The sequence below is a fragment of the Staurois parvus genome, unplaced genomic scaffold, assembly GCF_062004578.1.
Source record: "Staurois parvus isolate SC_StPar_1 unplaced genomic scaffold, SC_StPar_1.0 ptg000263l, whole genome shotgun sequence".
NCBI classification, from domain to species: domain Eukaryota; kingdom Metazoa; phylum Chordata; class Amphibia; order Anura; family Ranidae; genus Staurois; species Staurois parvus.
Window position 1 is genome coordinate 4,809,200 of NW_028318059.1, and position 16,913 is coordinate 4,826,112.

Consider the following 16,913-nt stretch of genomic DNA (forward strand, 5'->3'; position numbering starts at 1 on the left):
CCTAACCCTCTTGTATTGAACGTATTGTTGCTGTATTGTCTCCCTTTATAATGTAAAGCTCTGAGCAAACTGAGCGCTATATAAATCCTGTATTATAATAACATACAAGACAGGAAATTTCAGTGGCCCCCACCCCCGCAGGTAACTTTCTGGCCATAGAACACCCAGCCACATTTCCCAGAATTGCATAACAATGGGCGGCGCTGCAGGAAGCTGGTCAACCCAGTGACGTCAGCCCTACTCTATGTCCTTCTATGGTAAATGAGCTGCGTAGGAGGAGCTTGTTAGTTGAGAAACCGGGAGCATTGAGTGTGTCGATTGTCTTGAACTGCAATGGCAGCAAAATGCAGAAGTTCGTCCGTTCTTTTGCGGGCTCTTCTGGAGACCGAGAGCCGGCTGTACCACACTGTGATCCAGAGAGTCCACAGGCAGCCCGGACTTAGGTGAGCGGAAAGAAGATTGGAGGGCGGAATGTCACCTCTCTGTAGATTTTTATGTGCTTGTATTAGAACTCTTCTCTCAGCAGTAGAATGGATGGCAGTGCTCCTTTATGCCGGACTCATTAGTGAGTTTCAGTGAGCCGCCTGATCGGTGCTGGTGTGGGGTGCTGTGTCTGATCAGACATTGTCTTACTCCGGTACAACACCGATCACACATAGCACCATACGCTAGTACAACATTGATCAGGTGTAAGGTGCTTTGTCTGATTGGCGCTGGTAGACCTCGTACTGGCGCCGGTGCTTTTGTTTGATCGCTGCTTGTAGACCTCGTACTGGTGTAAGTGCTTTTGTCTGATCGCTGCTGCCAGACCTCGTACTGGCGTACGGTGCTTTTGTCTGACCGCTGCTGGTAGACCTCGTACTGGTGTAAGTGCTTTTGTCTGATCGCTGCTGGTAGACCTCGTACTGGTGTAAGTGCTTTTGTCTGATCGCTGCTGCTAGACCTCGTACTGGCGTACGGTGCTTTTGTCTGACCGCTGCTGCTAGACCTCGTACTGGCGTACGGTGCTTTTGTCTGACCGCTGCTGCTAGACCTCGTACTGGCGTACGGTGCTTTTGTCTGACCGCTGCTGCTAGACCTCGTACTGGCGTACGGTGCTTTTGTCTGACCGCTGCTGCTAGACCTCGTACTGGCGTACGGTGCTTTTGTCTGACCGCTGCTGCTAGACCTCGTACTGGCGTACGGTGCTTTTGTCTGACCGCTGCTGCTAGACCTCGTACTGGCGTACGGTGCTTTTGTCTGACCGCTGCTGCTAGACCTCGTACTGGCGTACGGTGCTTTTGTCTGACCGCTGCTGCTAGACCTCGTACTGGCGTACGGTGCTTTTGTCTGACCGCTGCTGCTAGACCTCGTACTGGCGTACGGTGCTTTTGTCTGATCGGTGTTGCATTACTACTTGCTCCTATGCTTATTTTAAATGCATTTAGTTATGCTTTTATACAAAGTTAGAATTAAACTTTCTGACTTTATCTTGATGAATGATACATGTATTTGCAATTCCATTTCAAAGGGGCTTCTTAAAGCAGAAGTTCCGCTTATTTGCCTCCCCCCCCCCCCCCTCGCCATATTTGGCACCTTTTGGGGGGAGTGGGTACCTGGTTTTGTGAGGTACCTGTTCCCACGTCCGGCCCCCTCCTTACTCCTTTAGTTTCCTGAGAACTTTCACAGGTCCCAGGAGACTGCCGGGCCAATCGGGAGGTACGGTCCACGTGGTTGCCAGGCTGTGAAGCCGCAAGCTGGGGCAGGTAGGTGTGTGTTTATTAAAAGTCATCAGCTACATTTTTAGTAGCTGCTGACTTCTAATAAACACAAAAACGGCTGGGACTCCATGTTAGCGTTAGGGTTGACCTCTTTTGGGGAAAAAAAAATTTGGCTCCATGAGTGTGGGAAAAGCGCCAGGAATTTTACACCCTGGTCCCATCAATCCCAACTTTGAAATCGTGTGACTTACAGTGAAGTCTCACAAATTCAAAGTCGGGGGACATGCTGATTTCAGTTGCGATTTGCAAGACATCTGACACAGATGTCTATGCAAATCGCACCAAAAGTAGTACATGTACTACTTTAGAAATCGGTGTGGCTCTGACCAAGTTGGAACCGCACCAATATGACCGCTGTAATTGCGGACAATAGGGTGCAACCAGGTTCTTAAGCCAGTCAAATAAAATGTTTGCAGTCATCCTTGTGCATGAGAGCTAAATCTTGCAAAGCGAGGAGAATTTGTCCCCATTGAAAAATTACCTCCTACCTCATGTTCTGGGGACAACTCTAAAATGTAGGATTTCCCTTTTTGCTCTTTTGTAAAGCTAGCCATTGCTGGATCAAGATCCGTTTTGTTCGGCGGGAAGCGGCTGACCGGGACATATGCATCTGTAGTGGTTCCTGTACCAGAGAAGTTGTTCTAATCAACTTCTCTCAAACCAGCTTGTGGCAAATGAGCTGCAACACTAATCTATGTATTCTGACAGCGAAGTCCCACTATCAGAATACAATGGCACAGTGGGGAGGATTTCCCCATCCATCTCACTTGTGTAGATGGGGAATCTGTTCAGTTTTGATCCATGTACGGCCAATCTAACAGTGGTCACCAGTACAAGTGAAATGAAGAATCTCCCCAAATGAGGACGTAGCAGCAGTACCTGGAAAGGTACTAAATTGCTATACCATTATCAATATTGCAAATTATAACTTAATTTTTCTGCCAGTGTTGAGATGCCATCTTACCCTTCTGTTTATTTTACTTTTGACTGCTCTATTGTTAGACTTAGCTGTCAGTGTTTTGCTAAACTCTTACAACATTGGTAACCTTTGTGTGTCAGCAGTCTTGGCTCCGTGATAGTTACTGCTTTGATGCCTGTGATCTGAGAAAGTTCACATAACTTGTATATTTGCACTCCATCTCCTTACTCTCCTTCCACTTGAGAAGATTCCCTAGACCAGGGGTCCTCAAACTTTTTAAACAGGGGGCCAGTTCACTGTCCCTCAGACCGTTGGAGGGCTGGACTATAGTTTAAAAAAAAAATAAAACTACAAATGCGGACACAGTACAGGAAATGACCAGAGACTACGGATATACAACAGCGGCGGGAATACTGGGCCGGCCGCTCCATAAGACGCACAGACATTTCCCCCTAAGTGTGTCTTATGGAGCAAAATAGTGCCCCATCATTGGTGTCAGTGGCAGGAATAGTGCCCCATCGTTGGTGTCAGTGGAAGGAATAGTGCCCCATCGTTGGTGTCAGTGGAAGGAATAGTGCCCCATCGTTGGTGTCAGTGGGGGGAGGAATAGTGCCCCATCGTTGGTGTCAGTGGGGGGAGGAATAGTGCCCCATCGTTGGTGTCAGTGGGGGGAGGAATAGTGCCCCATCGTTGGTGTCAGTGGGGGGAGGAATAGTGCCCCATCGTTGGTGTCAGTGGGGGGAGGAATAGTGCCCCATCGTTGGTGTCAGTGGGGGGAGGAATAGTGCCCCATCGTTGGTGTCAGTGGGGGGAGGAATAGTGCCCCATCGTTGGTGTCAGTGGGGGGAGGAATAGTGCCCCATCGTTGGTGTCGGTGGGGGGAGGAATAGTGCCCCATCGTTGGTGTCGGTGGGGGGAGGAATAGTGCCCCATCGTTGGTGTCGGTGGGGGGAGGAATAGTGCCCCGTCGGTGGGGGGAAGAATAGTGCCCCGTCGTTGGTGTCGGTGGGGGGAGGAATAGTGCCCCGTCGTTGGTGTCGGTGGGGGGAGGAATAGTGCCCCGTCGTTGGTGTCGGTGGGGGGAGGAATAGTGCCCCGTCGTTGGTGTCGGTGGGGGGAGGAATAGTGCCCCGTCGGTGGGGGGAGGAATAGTGCCCCGTCGTTGGTGTCGGTGGGGGGAGGAATAGTGTCCCGTCGTTGGTGTCGGTGACACCAATGATGGGGCACTATTCCTCCCACTGACACCAATGACACTTAACTTGCTGACCCCTGTTCCAGCATGGTGCTGCTGCAGCCAGCATACCTGGTTGCAGCAGCACCATCAGCACAGCACACTTACCTGTCAGCTGTCCTTCACTCCGGCCTCTCCCTCACTCGATGTTCGCGGGGCCGCTCTGCTCCGCCTCCTTGCAGGTGATTGGCCGCCTGTGTGCCTTTCCTGAGCTACAGTTCTGGCGCCCAATCACCGGTGAGGAGGCGGAGCCGAGCGGCAGCGCAAACATCGAGCGAGGGAGTGGCCGGAGTGAATGAAGGAGCAGCGCTTCCTGGACTGGATCGTCGTGGGACTGGGACACGGAGCCAGGTAAGATACAGCAGCCCCCTGCCCGCCCCTGTACTTGGTGTTCCTTCCTCGTGGCAAATACGCCCCTGCCGGCGGGCCGGATAAGTGTCCTCGGTGGGCCGCATGTGGCCCGAGGGCCGTAGTTTGAGGACCCCTGCCCTAGACCTTTCCTAGCTATCATGTCCAGGCTTGTAAAATGCAGAGGACATTGGCATGCCTATATCAACCCCTTCTCAACATTCTATTGGAATATGGCCTTCTTTTGTTCATCTTTCTATTAAATTCTCAGTTCTGACCCTTCTGTCAACCGAAGGTGGCTGGGTGCCATAAGCCTCTTCACAGTTCACTGTGTGACACTGCTGATTCAGAAGATGAAGCTGTGAAGGAGGGAGGGATCATTGTAAAGTATTTTTAGATTTCAGACTCCACCTTTTGAATTTTTTTTAAAACTCGTGACACTCATGTGATGTTCAGAGTTTCTCAGCAAAGGAAGTTTTACTTCAGCCGGTTTAGTTCTGCTCAAGAATGTTTCAAAAATTGACACTTAGAAACCAGAAGCTTGTAATATAAGTAGTGTCTTGTAGCTGAAATGGAATTCCATTTTTTTTAAAGAGGGATATCAGTCAAAGTTTGATGTTTTTAATTTTTTTTTTTAAGTCCCAAATAGATTGGGGAAGGGTTGGAACCTTTGTCAGGTTTTTACTATTGTCTGTGTTTTCCCTTTGTTTCACTGTCGGAACACTGTCATGGAGACTGGAAGTGAGGACAATTCTCAACATGGCTGGCATTACACTTTAATGTGAACCTGCGTACATTTTATAATTTCCTAACACAAAGCAAACAAGCTTTAAAGCAAACCATCACTGACTTCTTTTAATGCTTGCACTATGGAGTGTTCATCTCCAACAGTCACAGCAGAAGTCCTTCAAATCAGCAGTCCTCTCAGCAGCTGACTTCTGCCCTCCACCCCCCCCCCCCTTCCATTTAGAGCTCCTGTTATTAGCAGGAGGTTTTAGGAGGCTGGGAGATTAACTCACTGCTGGGAGGGGGAGCAGGATGAGCTGAGCTGCTGAGTTACTGCTGTACTCTCCTCTCCGGGAGTAGGACTTCAATACTTCTGTTGTGAATTGCTCCACTATTCCTGCAGCTGCATCTAGGTGATCCACTCTGCCACAAACTTTGCAAGTGGGAAAATGTTCCATAAGCTTTCCTTTGACTGGGAATAAAAGGTTTGCCATGGAGCATTCCGTTCCACACTATGGGCAGTTTGATTTCATTCGATTACAACTATAGTCCACTTTTGATTGAAAGCTGGTAAAATTTTCAAACCTTCAAAATTGTAATAAGGCCAACTTTATGTTGGCAAATTCAGGACAGTGTTAATGTCCAGCAACAAACCTTCATTCCTGGAAGGGGTGTGTGCCCTTCTCTAGGAGAGTGTGATGACTCATACTAGGAAAAGAGAACAATGCCTTGCGTTCAAGGAAATGCCTTTAGACAACATATATTGACCTTGCCTGCACTCTTTTTAACTCATTGCTTGCTTGTATTAGTGCTCCACTTCATTTAGTATTAGGCCAGAAATCATCATACATTACTTTTTGTTTTTGGAAGTGTCCCACTCTTGAAAACTACCATTTTGCACGAATGAGTTGATTTACAAAATTTAGTGGGAGTGAATATTGTTGTTGCCTGTGGCACCTACCCTTATTCTAGGTTAAAGTGGTTCTGAAGGCTGAAGGTTTTTTACCTTCTTGCATTCTATACATGAAAGTAAAAAACCTTCAGTGTGCAGCTCCCTCCCACAGTCATTGAGGAAGAAGCAGGGGACTGGGCCGAGCCACACTCTGTGTCTCATAGACACACACAGGCAGCTCAGGAGCGAGCATTGATGAGTGCCCCAGAGCAAGCAGCTTACTCTGGGGGCACTCGGCAAGGAACCTTGTCACTTTAACTCTTTTTCTAGTGAGGTTTAAAGAAGAATTCCAGATATGGCATATTTTATATAGTTACATTGGTCCAGTCAATGAATGCAAAGCATTCTCTGATTGTTGAAGGTGGAGAGGTGGGGCAGGGATGTGACACTCTCCACCTCTTCCACTCAGAACACGCTTTACATTCATTGACAAAATTCAGAGCATTCTCTGAATGGCACCCATGGTGTCCAGCCAGCCTCCCGTGTTCTGAATGCAGCAAGGCAGCTGCTTGGCTTGGGACCCAGAAGCTAGTGGAGATCACTGGAGTAGCAATGTCTACTACAGCTATTTCCAGCTTCTTTAACAATCCCACAGGTAATGTATATGCATAGTTACATTGGTCCAAGCTGAACTAATATAACTATGTAAAAACAATTATCTATGCCTGAAATTCTTTTATAATGAGACTAGAACTGTTTTTCAACCCCCCCCCCCCCATTCCTGTCCTGTAAATATGGCAGTTTTATATAACTATAGTGATAAAGCAATTGGTATTCTGAGCAGACATTCTTCCTACTTTCAGGAATGACCAGTGATGCCTATTTTGTGGAACTCCTCAAGTTACACAAAATCTAGATGTTTCAGGTCACTCAGTGATGGACTTTCCAGAGTTCTGAATAGAAGATCCACAAGACATGCTTTGTTGGACAGCAGGGTAGATAAAAATCAATTATTGTTTTAAAAAAATCAAAAAAATCGTTTTTTTTTTTTATTTAAATTGGATTTTTTTTTATTTAAATCTGATTTTTTTTTTTAATAAAATGCTTTTTGAGGAAAATATATTACCATCCAAAGGTTATTCCATCATGAAATAAAGATTATTTTTTTGAATTATGTAGAATAAGGCTGTATATGTTTAATTGTTTTGGTAAATAAATTCCATTAATCCATTCACAATATCATGCTCTTCCAGAGGTTTTTTTTGAGATTATTGGGCAGTTTCTCTGCCTACAAGATATTGTCACAGATGCTTGGTTTACTTTTGCAGTTCTCAAAACTGAATTTGACTCAGCGGAGATCACATGCCTCTTCTTCACAGCAAAAATGTTATAACATGAACAGAGTTAAGAAAAAGACCTTAATCCTAACTTCTACAAACCTATGAATACAGAATCAACTCCTTTTTTAGTGCTAACTTTCAAGAAGTTCAGTGAATAGAATAGAAACAATATTTTTCTGATTGGAATGGAATAGATCTGCACAAGAAGAAAGTGAAACTAAGTGTGAGGAGGAAAGGGCTGACAGTCTAAGTTTCTTAAAATATATATATTTTGTTTAGCCAAATTAGTTAAACATGGATGTTTGTTTAAGCAAATAACATATGCTGTAATGTTATTGTTTCAGTTGAATAAATCTATTTAAATTGTTATTATTAAGGTAATGATGATTTTTCTCCTTCCTAAGTACAACAGAAAAGTTGTTCAAATATGAATGATTAACCTATTAAACTGGGGATAAAAAAACTAATATGAAAAGTTGTTGTTCTAAAAATCTTCATCTACTTGCATATTAAAGTTATACCAGCAAGAATTAGTCTTTTGTGTAGAAAACTATGATTTTAAATCAAGCCTTACTGACTAGTGATTTAAATCGTGATTTAAATCAGTTTGATTTAAATCAAATCCACCCTGTTGGACAGGCTTGAGAACCTGAGACCCTCAGAACCAAACTTATAAGCACACAGTGGTGTGTGTGTTTTTACGGTGTTGCCTACTTTGTCATAAAAATGACCAAAACAGATCAATGATACCTACCAATATTTGTTTCTTTAGAAACACGCCACACTGTCGGTAGGTTGCCCTGATCGGTTTGTTTTTTGTTGGCAAGTTGGTTGGGGGGATGATAGTAGATGACATCTGAGATAATTTTCATCACACAGAAACTAGTTAATCCTGGTTTGGAGCTTCAAGTGGCTATTAACAAAATTACCTATGCTGAAATGGAAATTCTGATCCTGCTAGAGAGGTATCAAGTATTTAGAGAAGCATCCTTTGTGATAACCTTATTTTTTCAGATGTTCAAAATTATTTGAGTTCCTATTCTGTTTCAGACATCTGAGTTCATGTGGGATTCTGACTTCTCGGTGTACTCAATCTTTTCCCATGCTCTTACAAACACGGTCCTTCCTCAACCTTACAGCACCAATCCTCGGAAACAAGCGAATAGACTTTACGGAGTCCAAAGTGCTAGGGTAAGTTAAAATGATTTTACAATGAACTAGAATGCACGTGACTGAACCACTAGATTTAAAACTACCTTTTCTCTTGCGTTAATTGTCGGACACAGCCTTTCTTCATTATCCATAACCAAACAGAGTTTTAATGCCCCACTTACAGGAGTAGACACTAGGCAGAAAAAACTCGGCACCTTCAATGTGCAGTTCTCTCTGGGTATAAACCCCCCTCTCTGCTGTAGGTCTCCAGTCGTTCTGCCTAGTGTCTTCAAGAGTACTACATGCTCTGTGCTGCAACTTGTGGTCCATGGATTTTTTTTCGTTTTTATTTTTTCACTTGGATTTTACTTTCTCCTGTGGAGATCTTCTATTAACAGTGGTGCTGTGTGACAGGCTGCATAATATACATCCCCAGTCACCCGAGTCTGACCAGCGAGCGTGCGTTGGCCATGACTATGCCTAATGGACTAGGGCGGCCAGTGAGTTAAATGTCTCGTGGGGACACATATAACCAGGCACCTATAGTCTGTGTCAGTGTTTCCTCTGGCTGACAACCCCCCCACTTTGGTGGCTATGAGAATCTGTCACGGGAACCTTACCTGCACGCTCCAGTTGGATTGGTAAGTGGTTGCCCCCTCCATTCCTGGATGCTATTGGGGCAGGTATTAACTGGGGCCGCACCCAGAGGAGGTCCGCCACTGCCTTTTTGCCCCGTGGCAAAGAATGTCCCAAACAGAGGAGGCCCGCTGGTAGCCTGATCTTCCCCCTTAGTGTAGGTCCCATCCCTGGATCGATGTCTGGTCTGGTGGCTGTGTGTACAGCGATGCTGGCTTACCAGTTCTAGCTCCTGGGGGTTACTTCCCACCCAGATTCTGTTTGTTTCCTCACCCCCTCTGCAGCTGTCAGCACCGCTTGGTCGTGCCACCTGCAACTTTAGGCAGGGGATTTGCGGCCTATCCAGGCAGATGCTGACTTTTTTTTAATTTTTTTTTTTTTTTTTGTGGGATCCTGGCCTTATTTGCTGTCATTTCCGCCTATGCTCTGAGCCAGAGGTGGATGTTTGGAAACCCTGTGATCTGATGGGCAGAGCGATAGGGGTGGGACTCAGTGGGTGATCGCTCCTGAATGGGGCATGTTGCCGTTTTCCTCCCTCCTTGCCAGGAAGCATGGGGAGCTTGGGGCCACTCACTGCGGGGCGGCTGTGGATGCTGACCGGGCTGGTGGCTTCACTGTGTTGACTTGTGTGCATTTGTCTCCCCAATTGCAAGCCTCTAACAGCGATGTTTGTGTGACCTAGGCGGGCTGCCATTTTCTCGGTACTCTATGCCCCTAGCCCCATTTGCAGTCAGCCTGGGGAGGTGCCTGGACCATGGATGTGGCTGTGGCATGAAGGACTGGTTCCACTTATGGTGGGCTACAGTCTTCACCCTCGACGTTGAGGTGTCCCTGGGAGTCTCGTGGGGGTGCGTTCAGGGTGGCTGCCGTGTTGCTGGTGTGGAGCTCCAGGGTACATATACTACCCAGTCCGGTACAAACTGAGGGGCTATCTCTCAGCAGCTGTAGTGCTTCGTTGGGTGGTTTTCCTGGCTGGAGACTGTTAGGGCAGTGGACCGGTCTTCCTATTGAGGATCTTTATTTCCATTCCTGGAAGTTTTGGCATGGTCTTTGTGTCACCTGCACTCCGGAGTGGGATATGTGCCTACCCCTTGGTTTTGTGGTGGCTCTGTCACCCTGACCACCAAATTGGTGGCTCTGTCACCCAGTTTCCATGGCTCTTTCATCCTGGATGGTCCAGGACCTCGGTACATTTGTGACCTGTACTTGCATGTGGCTGCTGCATTCCAGCTCTGTCTCGGCTGTGCGATTCAGGGTTTTTTTTCTGGCCTGAGTATTGGGTTGCATAAAGCCGTCCCAGTGGGAGTCTCTCTGGGGTTTGGCGACTCCTGCTGAACCTCTTGGGTTACAAGAGTACCTTCCTCCCACAGGTCAAGAAGGGGAAGGCCTTGCATCGGACGTCTGGGGCTTCACTGCACAAAAGAGATTTTGTTTGTTCCTCTGGCTCCCCTAGCAAGAACTCCGAGCCTCTTGGGTCCCTGTGGATGAGGCAAGTTGCTTCTGTATCCTTGAGACCGTCTAACCCATGGATAGGTCCACCTCTTCTTGAAGTTTTTGCCCACCTGTTTGCAGGGTAGGGGGTCGGATTCCTGGTTCTCAGGTCTGTGGATCTCCTGTATCCTGACAAGTAGGTTCGGGAACTGATTATGTCTGGCCACAACTTAGAATTTTCTTATCCACCAGAGAATTTCTGTCTCCGATTTGTCCTCATCCATAGTCATGCCTGTGGGCCCGGTCCAGTGCAGGACCTGTTTTGCCTGGAATAATTATCCCTGTCCCAGAGCTGGAACAGTTCTTTTGTGGATTTTACCCCAATTGATTCCTGGTGTCGATTAAGGACAGGGTTTGCCTGCTTCTGGGCCTGGTGGCCTTGACTTGCTTCATGCTTGTTTAAAGGTGCAAGCTGGTGTTTATCTGGTCGGTAGTGACCTTTTTTCATCAGGGTATTTGCTAGCGCCCACAGACATCTAGGAGGCACAACTCCATGTGTGGGGGATGTCAGTGGTTTTTAGACTTGCAGGTGAGGATGCCTTTTGTCAAATTGTGGTAGTCCCCTCCGAGCTGATCTTGTCTCCCCGGGAGGTGCTCATAGGCTCTGGCTTCAGTCCTGGTGTTGCTGAGAAAAGGGGGGGGGGTTGCTGTGACTGGTTTCTGTGGGTGGACTCCCAAGTTGTACTGATGGACAACGTGGAGAGCATACTATGCTTGTTTCAGGGCTTAAGATAGGTCCTGAACCTTAGCGGCCTACCCCAATCAGGAGACTGGAGTAACCTGGCCCTGCTTCGCAACTTGGGGCAGGCCACAGGGTTTCTTCTGATGGCCATACTCTGGAAATGTTGGACTGTGGTCCGACTGCTGTTTTCCTGCAAGTGGGTTTACTTGCAGTCTTGCAGGCAGGCTCTGGGTCTTATGATGCCTGCCTTCGAGGCGGTACCATTGTGTGGTTCCATTTGAGAATTCTGCGACAAGTTCCTCTGCTCAAATGGTACCGATCTATTGTCTTCCTAGACCACCAGATGCATCTGGAACAGTCGACGAGTCTTCCTGCTATGGTGGTTCTGGTCTCCTGCCCTGTGAACTGGGAAGTCTTTTTTTTTTTTTTTTTTCTTCTCCATTAGTCAGTCATCACGATTGATGCCAGTCTGTCCCTCTGGGGAGGAGTCTTGAGTTCAGGACGGGCAGAGGCTGCTCGAATCCAGACGAGGCTTGGTTGTCAATCATTATCAGGGTACTGGGAGTGATTGGGTTGCCTCTGGTGCTCTGGTCTATCCCAGTTGGGATCCCATTGGACATTGCCACCAATGGCCTATGTCAACCACTAGGTTGACTCATGAAGGGTGGCGGCGATGATGGTGGCTTCTCTCTTTTTGCTGTAGGCATAATAGCACGTTCTGGCTCTCTGCTGTGCTCCTTTCCGGCGTTGGGAATTGGCAGGCATTAGCCTTAGGCATCAGACGCTGGATCAGGGAGTGTGGTCCCTGCACTCAGATGTGTTTCATTGGATCTGCCTGCGTTTGGGAACCCAGGCTGTATATTATCTTGTGGCCCACCTCAACAGAAAGGGGCCATGGTTGTGTGAGTGCGGGACCCCTGGTAGATGCACAGCTGTTCTGGTGGCGTAGTGGGTTTGGTACCATCTCTGTACAGGCTTTCCCTCTCTCAAGCTGCTCCTTCACCGATTTTGTAAGATGGAGTCCGACTGGGTTCAATCATTCTGGGCGCTCCCACCTTGCTCTGGGATACACCGGGAGCAGCTGGTTTCGAACACTCCTTGGTGGTTGCCTCTTCTGAGGATCGTATGTCCCACCCTATGTTACCGGCTCTAGCTTGATGGCAGGGCTCTCGTATGCCCGGTTTTGAGGGACAGGGAGTTGTCGTGTTTGGCGTTGGCCACACGGTTACAGGCTTGCAGTCTGCCTTTAGAAGATGCACTATATTGTCAAAAGTATTGGGACACCCCTCCAAATCATTGGATTCAGATGTTCCAATCACCTCCATAGCCACAGGTGTATAAAATCAAGCACTTAGGCATGCAGACTGCTTCTACAAACATTGTGAAAGAGTGGGTCGCTCTCAGGAGCTCAGTGAATTCAAGCGTGGTACCATGATAGGTTGCCACCTGAGCAATAAGTCCATGAAATTTCCTTGCTACTAAATATTCTATGGTCAACTGTTATTGGTATTATAACAAAGTGGAAGCAAGTGGGAACAACAGCAACTCTGCCACGAAATGACAGAGCAGGGTCAACGCAAGCTAAAGCACACAGTGTGCAGAAGTTGCCAACTGTCTGCAGAGTCAATGGCTAAAGACCTCCAAACTTCATGTAGCCTTCAGATTGGCACAACAGTGTGTAGAAAGCGTCATAGAATGGGTTTCCGTGGTCAAGCAGCTGCATCCAAGCCTTACATCACCAATGCAATGCTTCGCAATGCAAAGCGTCGGATGCAGTGTTGTAAAGCACACCACCACTGGACTCTAGAGCAGTGGAGACGTGTGCTCTAGAGTGACAAATCACTCTTCTCTGTCTAGCAATCCGATGCACGTGCCTGGGTTTGGCGGTTGCCAGGAGAATGGTACTTGCTTTACTTTTATTATGCCAAGTGTAAAGTTTTGTGGAGGGGGATTATGATGTGGGGGTTGTTTTTTCAGGGGTTGAGCTTGGCCCCTTAGTTCCAGTGAAGGGAACTCTTTAAGGCGTCGGCATACCAGAACATTTTGGACAATTTTCATACTCGGATTGCCCCTTCCTGTTCCAACATGATTGCACACCAGTGCACAAAGCAAGGTTCGTAACGACATGGATGAGCGAGTTTGGGGTGGAGGAACTTGACTGGCTTAAACAGAGTCCTGACCTCAACCCAGTAGAACACCTTTGGGATGAAATGGAGCAGAAACTGTGAGCCAGGCCTTCTCATCCAACATCCGTACCTGACCTCACAAATGCGCTTCTGGAAGAATGGTCAAACATTCCAATAGACACACTCCTAAACCTTGTGGACAGCCTTCCCGCAAGAGTTGAAGCTGTTATAGCTGCAGAGGGTGGGCCAACTCAATTATGAACCCTACAGACTAGGACTGCGATGCTGTTAAAGTTCATGTCTGTGTAAAGGCAGGCGTCCCGATACTTTTGGCAATAAAGTGTGTATCATCACCCCTGGGTAGCTTGCATGTCCAGTGCAGAGCTCTGGGTGTTCATTCCTGTCACTTCTTGGTGGCTCCGGTGTTTGTCCTTTTATTCAACGAGCCATTGCCTAATAACTTGCTTTGAGTACCATTGCTAGTCTGGCTTTTGTCCTCGCTGTCTTTCCTCAGCGTCTCTTGCCCATGCCCTTCCTGCCTTGCACCTTTTATCCTGGGGTTCATCAGGCTCTCCCTATTCCCTCCATTTGACTTGAATTTGGTTCTTTCAGTTCTCCAGAAGTCTATTCTTGGAGAGTATGCAGTGTATTCCTTTGCTTTTTCTCAAGACGTTGTCTTCTTGCCTGCAACTGCTTCTGTGAGGTGGGCTTCTGAGTTGGCGGTCTTCCCTTTTTGTAAGTCTTCCCAGTTTTTTTTTTTTTTTTTTTTTTTTTTTTTTTTTTTTACACAGGAGCAAGGTAGTTATCATCTGTGGCTCTTCTTTATATCAGAGGTGTTGCCAGTTTTTCTCCTGACTGAGATCATTGTACTGCTTTCTTTGTGTCCACAGCTGTCACGTACTCTGGTTGTGTTGCACTCCTTGGAGGTGGCCCGGGTGGTTGGTGTGTACCTGGCCTCTGCAGCCTCCTGTGGTGGTCAGCTTCTTTTTATGTTCAGATGGCCCACAAAAAGGCCTGGTGGGCCTCCTTTTTGTCCCAGTTTTCTGTTCAATATGGAAGATGCTTGTTCGGGAGTGCTCTAATGGGGGGGGGATGGGCTCCTCCTTTCCCCGCTGTGGCACGTTCCACTGGGGTGATTAGCACCTTCTGCACTTTCTGACATCTATCTTTTCAGATTGCAAAGGGCTGCCAGGTCATCGGTGCACAATTTAATGCACTGTTCCATAGTTGCTGAGCTTTGCATCGTTTGGCCGCAAGGTTTTGCAGGTTGTTTTGGCTTCCTTGTTTTGCCTCCTTTGCGGTTGTTTTGGGTAGTTGGCATGTTTGACTGGTTGCTTATGTTGCCTTCTGGTTTGTCCACCCCTCATTGAAGCACTGCTTTTGGAACATCTTTGTTTGGTTATGGATAATAAACGCTGTGTCCGTCAATGAACTCAGGAAAAAGGGACTTTAAGGTGAGTAAGAAAACTAGATTTTTTTTATTTATTTATTTTTATTTTATTTTTTTATCTGGCAGACTGAAAAAAATGATCTGGCTTTGTGGCATTGAATTAGATGTATAAATAGAACATGCAGCGCTAATAAAATTCTAAAATTGAAACAAGTGATCATAAAATGCGATAATCAAAATAACAATGTAATCACTGCTTGATTATAATTATAAGAAGGATAATGAAATATGATTAGCGTCCAGAGATATGCTCTATAATGATGAAGGAATATTACAAACAAGTGTTCTGCAGTGCACAGTGAAAACTCTCAAAACAGGATGGTGAGAAAATAGGTGACTTCTGTGCCCATGTTCCTCACACGGAGATGAATGTAGATTGTACTAACCGGAAAGCGCAATAATAATGCGCGTTTGAGTATTAACCAACTCCTGGTCATCCGCCCATGGGAAACTGGATCTCAGCGAGGATCATCTGGCCTGCGTCAGCTAAGCAAATATCGCACCCTCAAGGTCTCCAGGTACCAGGGGGAAAAGTAATCCTCTCACCAGCAGGGGGAGCTGGTTTCACCATATATGCAGTGGCCACCAGGTCATCCTTCTATGCCTTGAAGGGGGGGGGGGGGGCTCGGGAGTAACGAGCCAGAACACAGAGGAATCTGATAGTGTAGTACTTTAATGAAAGCCACAGGGATATGGTATACAAGTATAAATGCACTACTCACATGCAGTAGTAAAATGCTGGCAGTGGAGAAATCAAAAATGGCCGCCGGCCGTCCACGAGGGCCGTGCGGTGTGTCGTCACAGGATTTAGGGCACCTCCCTTTAGGTGCCCTAAATCCTGTGACGTCACACCGCACGGCCCTCGTGGACGGCCGGCGGCCATTTTTGATTTCTCCATTGCCAGCATTTTACTACTGCATGTGAGTAGTGCATTTATACTTGTATACCATATCCCTGTGGCTTTCATTAAAGTACTACACTATCAGATTCTTCTGTGTTCTGGCTCGTTACTCCTGAGACCCCCCCCCCCCCCCTTCAAGGCATAACAAGCTCCCCCTGCTGGTGAGAGGATTACTTTTTCCCCTGGTACCTGGAGACCCTGAGGGTGCGATACTTGCTTAGCTGACGCAGGCCAGATGATCCTCGCTGAGATCCAGTTCCCATAGGCGGATGACCAGGAGTTGGTTAATACTCAAACACGCATTATTGCGCTTTCCAGTTAGTGCAATCTACATTCATCTCCGTGTGATGAAAATGGGCACAGAAGTCACCTATTTTCTCACCATCCTGTTTTGAGAGTTTTCACTGTGCACTGCAGGACACTTATGTTTGTTATATTCCTTCATCATTATAGAGCATATCTCTGGACGCTAATCATATTTCATTATCCTTATAATTATAATTTATAATCAAGCAGTGATTAGATTATTTTGCTTATCACATTTTATGATCACTTGTTTAAATTTTAGAATTTTATTAGCGCTGCATGTTCTATTTATACATTTACTACGGAGGCTCCTGGTGTTCGCCTTTCATGCTAGTCACTCTTTGGTGGTTATCCAGCGCTCGTATTTTTTCTGTTTTTTATTGAATTAGATGTATTCACATGTATCATTTTAGAAGCAATCATTCTGTGTCCACATTGTTTCCCCACCATTTTGATATCTTATCACACTTGATTGTTTGGAGATGCTTCCCGCCAAGAAGCTTAATATCAGAAGATTTGATGTAAAATAGGTTGCAAATTGAGACAAGCAAGAGACCAAAACCATACATTTGCCATGTATCATGGTAGTGCAGGGTGTGTGGGTTTTTTTTTTTTTTTTGTTTTATAGAAGCTTTTGAAAGGTTGACTAATGCTACAGGTTTGCACCTCATCCAGAATTTAAAAGTGTTCTATTTCATGCAGGTATTCCATAGATCAGATGTTTGACATTGTTGCAAATGTGGAAGACTATAAGATGTTTGTGCCGTGGTGCAACAGTTCTAAAATCCTCTCTTGTCGCAAAGGAGTGACCCGGGCAGAGCTGGAGGTGGGCTTCCCACCCATTGTGGAACAATATGTTTCTGAAATCACAGTAATACCCCGATGCAAAGTTCGGGTAAGCGCATTCACATTTCTGTTTTTAAGAAAAAAATTGAGAAAACTGAGAGTCTTTC

General features: G+C 46.5%; 1 protein-coding gene across 1 annotated transcript; it reads left to right on the forward strand.

Moving 5' to 3' along the window:
• Positions 1-280: 280 nt before the first annotated feature.
• LOC149459334 (coenzyme Q-binding protein COQ10 homolog B, mitochondrial-like) lies at positions 281-16,909 on the forward strand (the record flags this gene model as incomplete). The annotated part of the gene is made up of 3 exons (XM_089681288.1): positions 281-443; positions 8,267-8,407; positions 16,663-16,909. Coding segments are annotated over exons 1-3 (498 nt in total), but the record flags the coding sequence as incomplete, so codon positions are not given.
• Between the last annotated feature and the right edge of the window lie 4 nt (positions 16,910-16,913).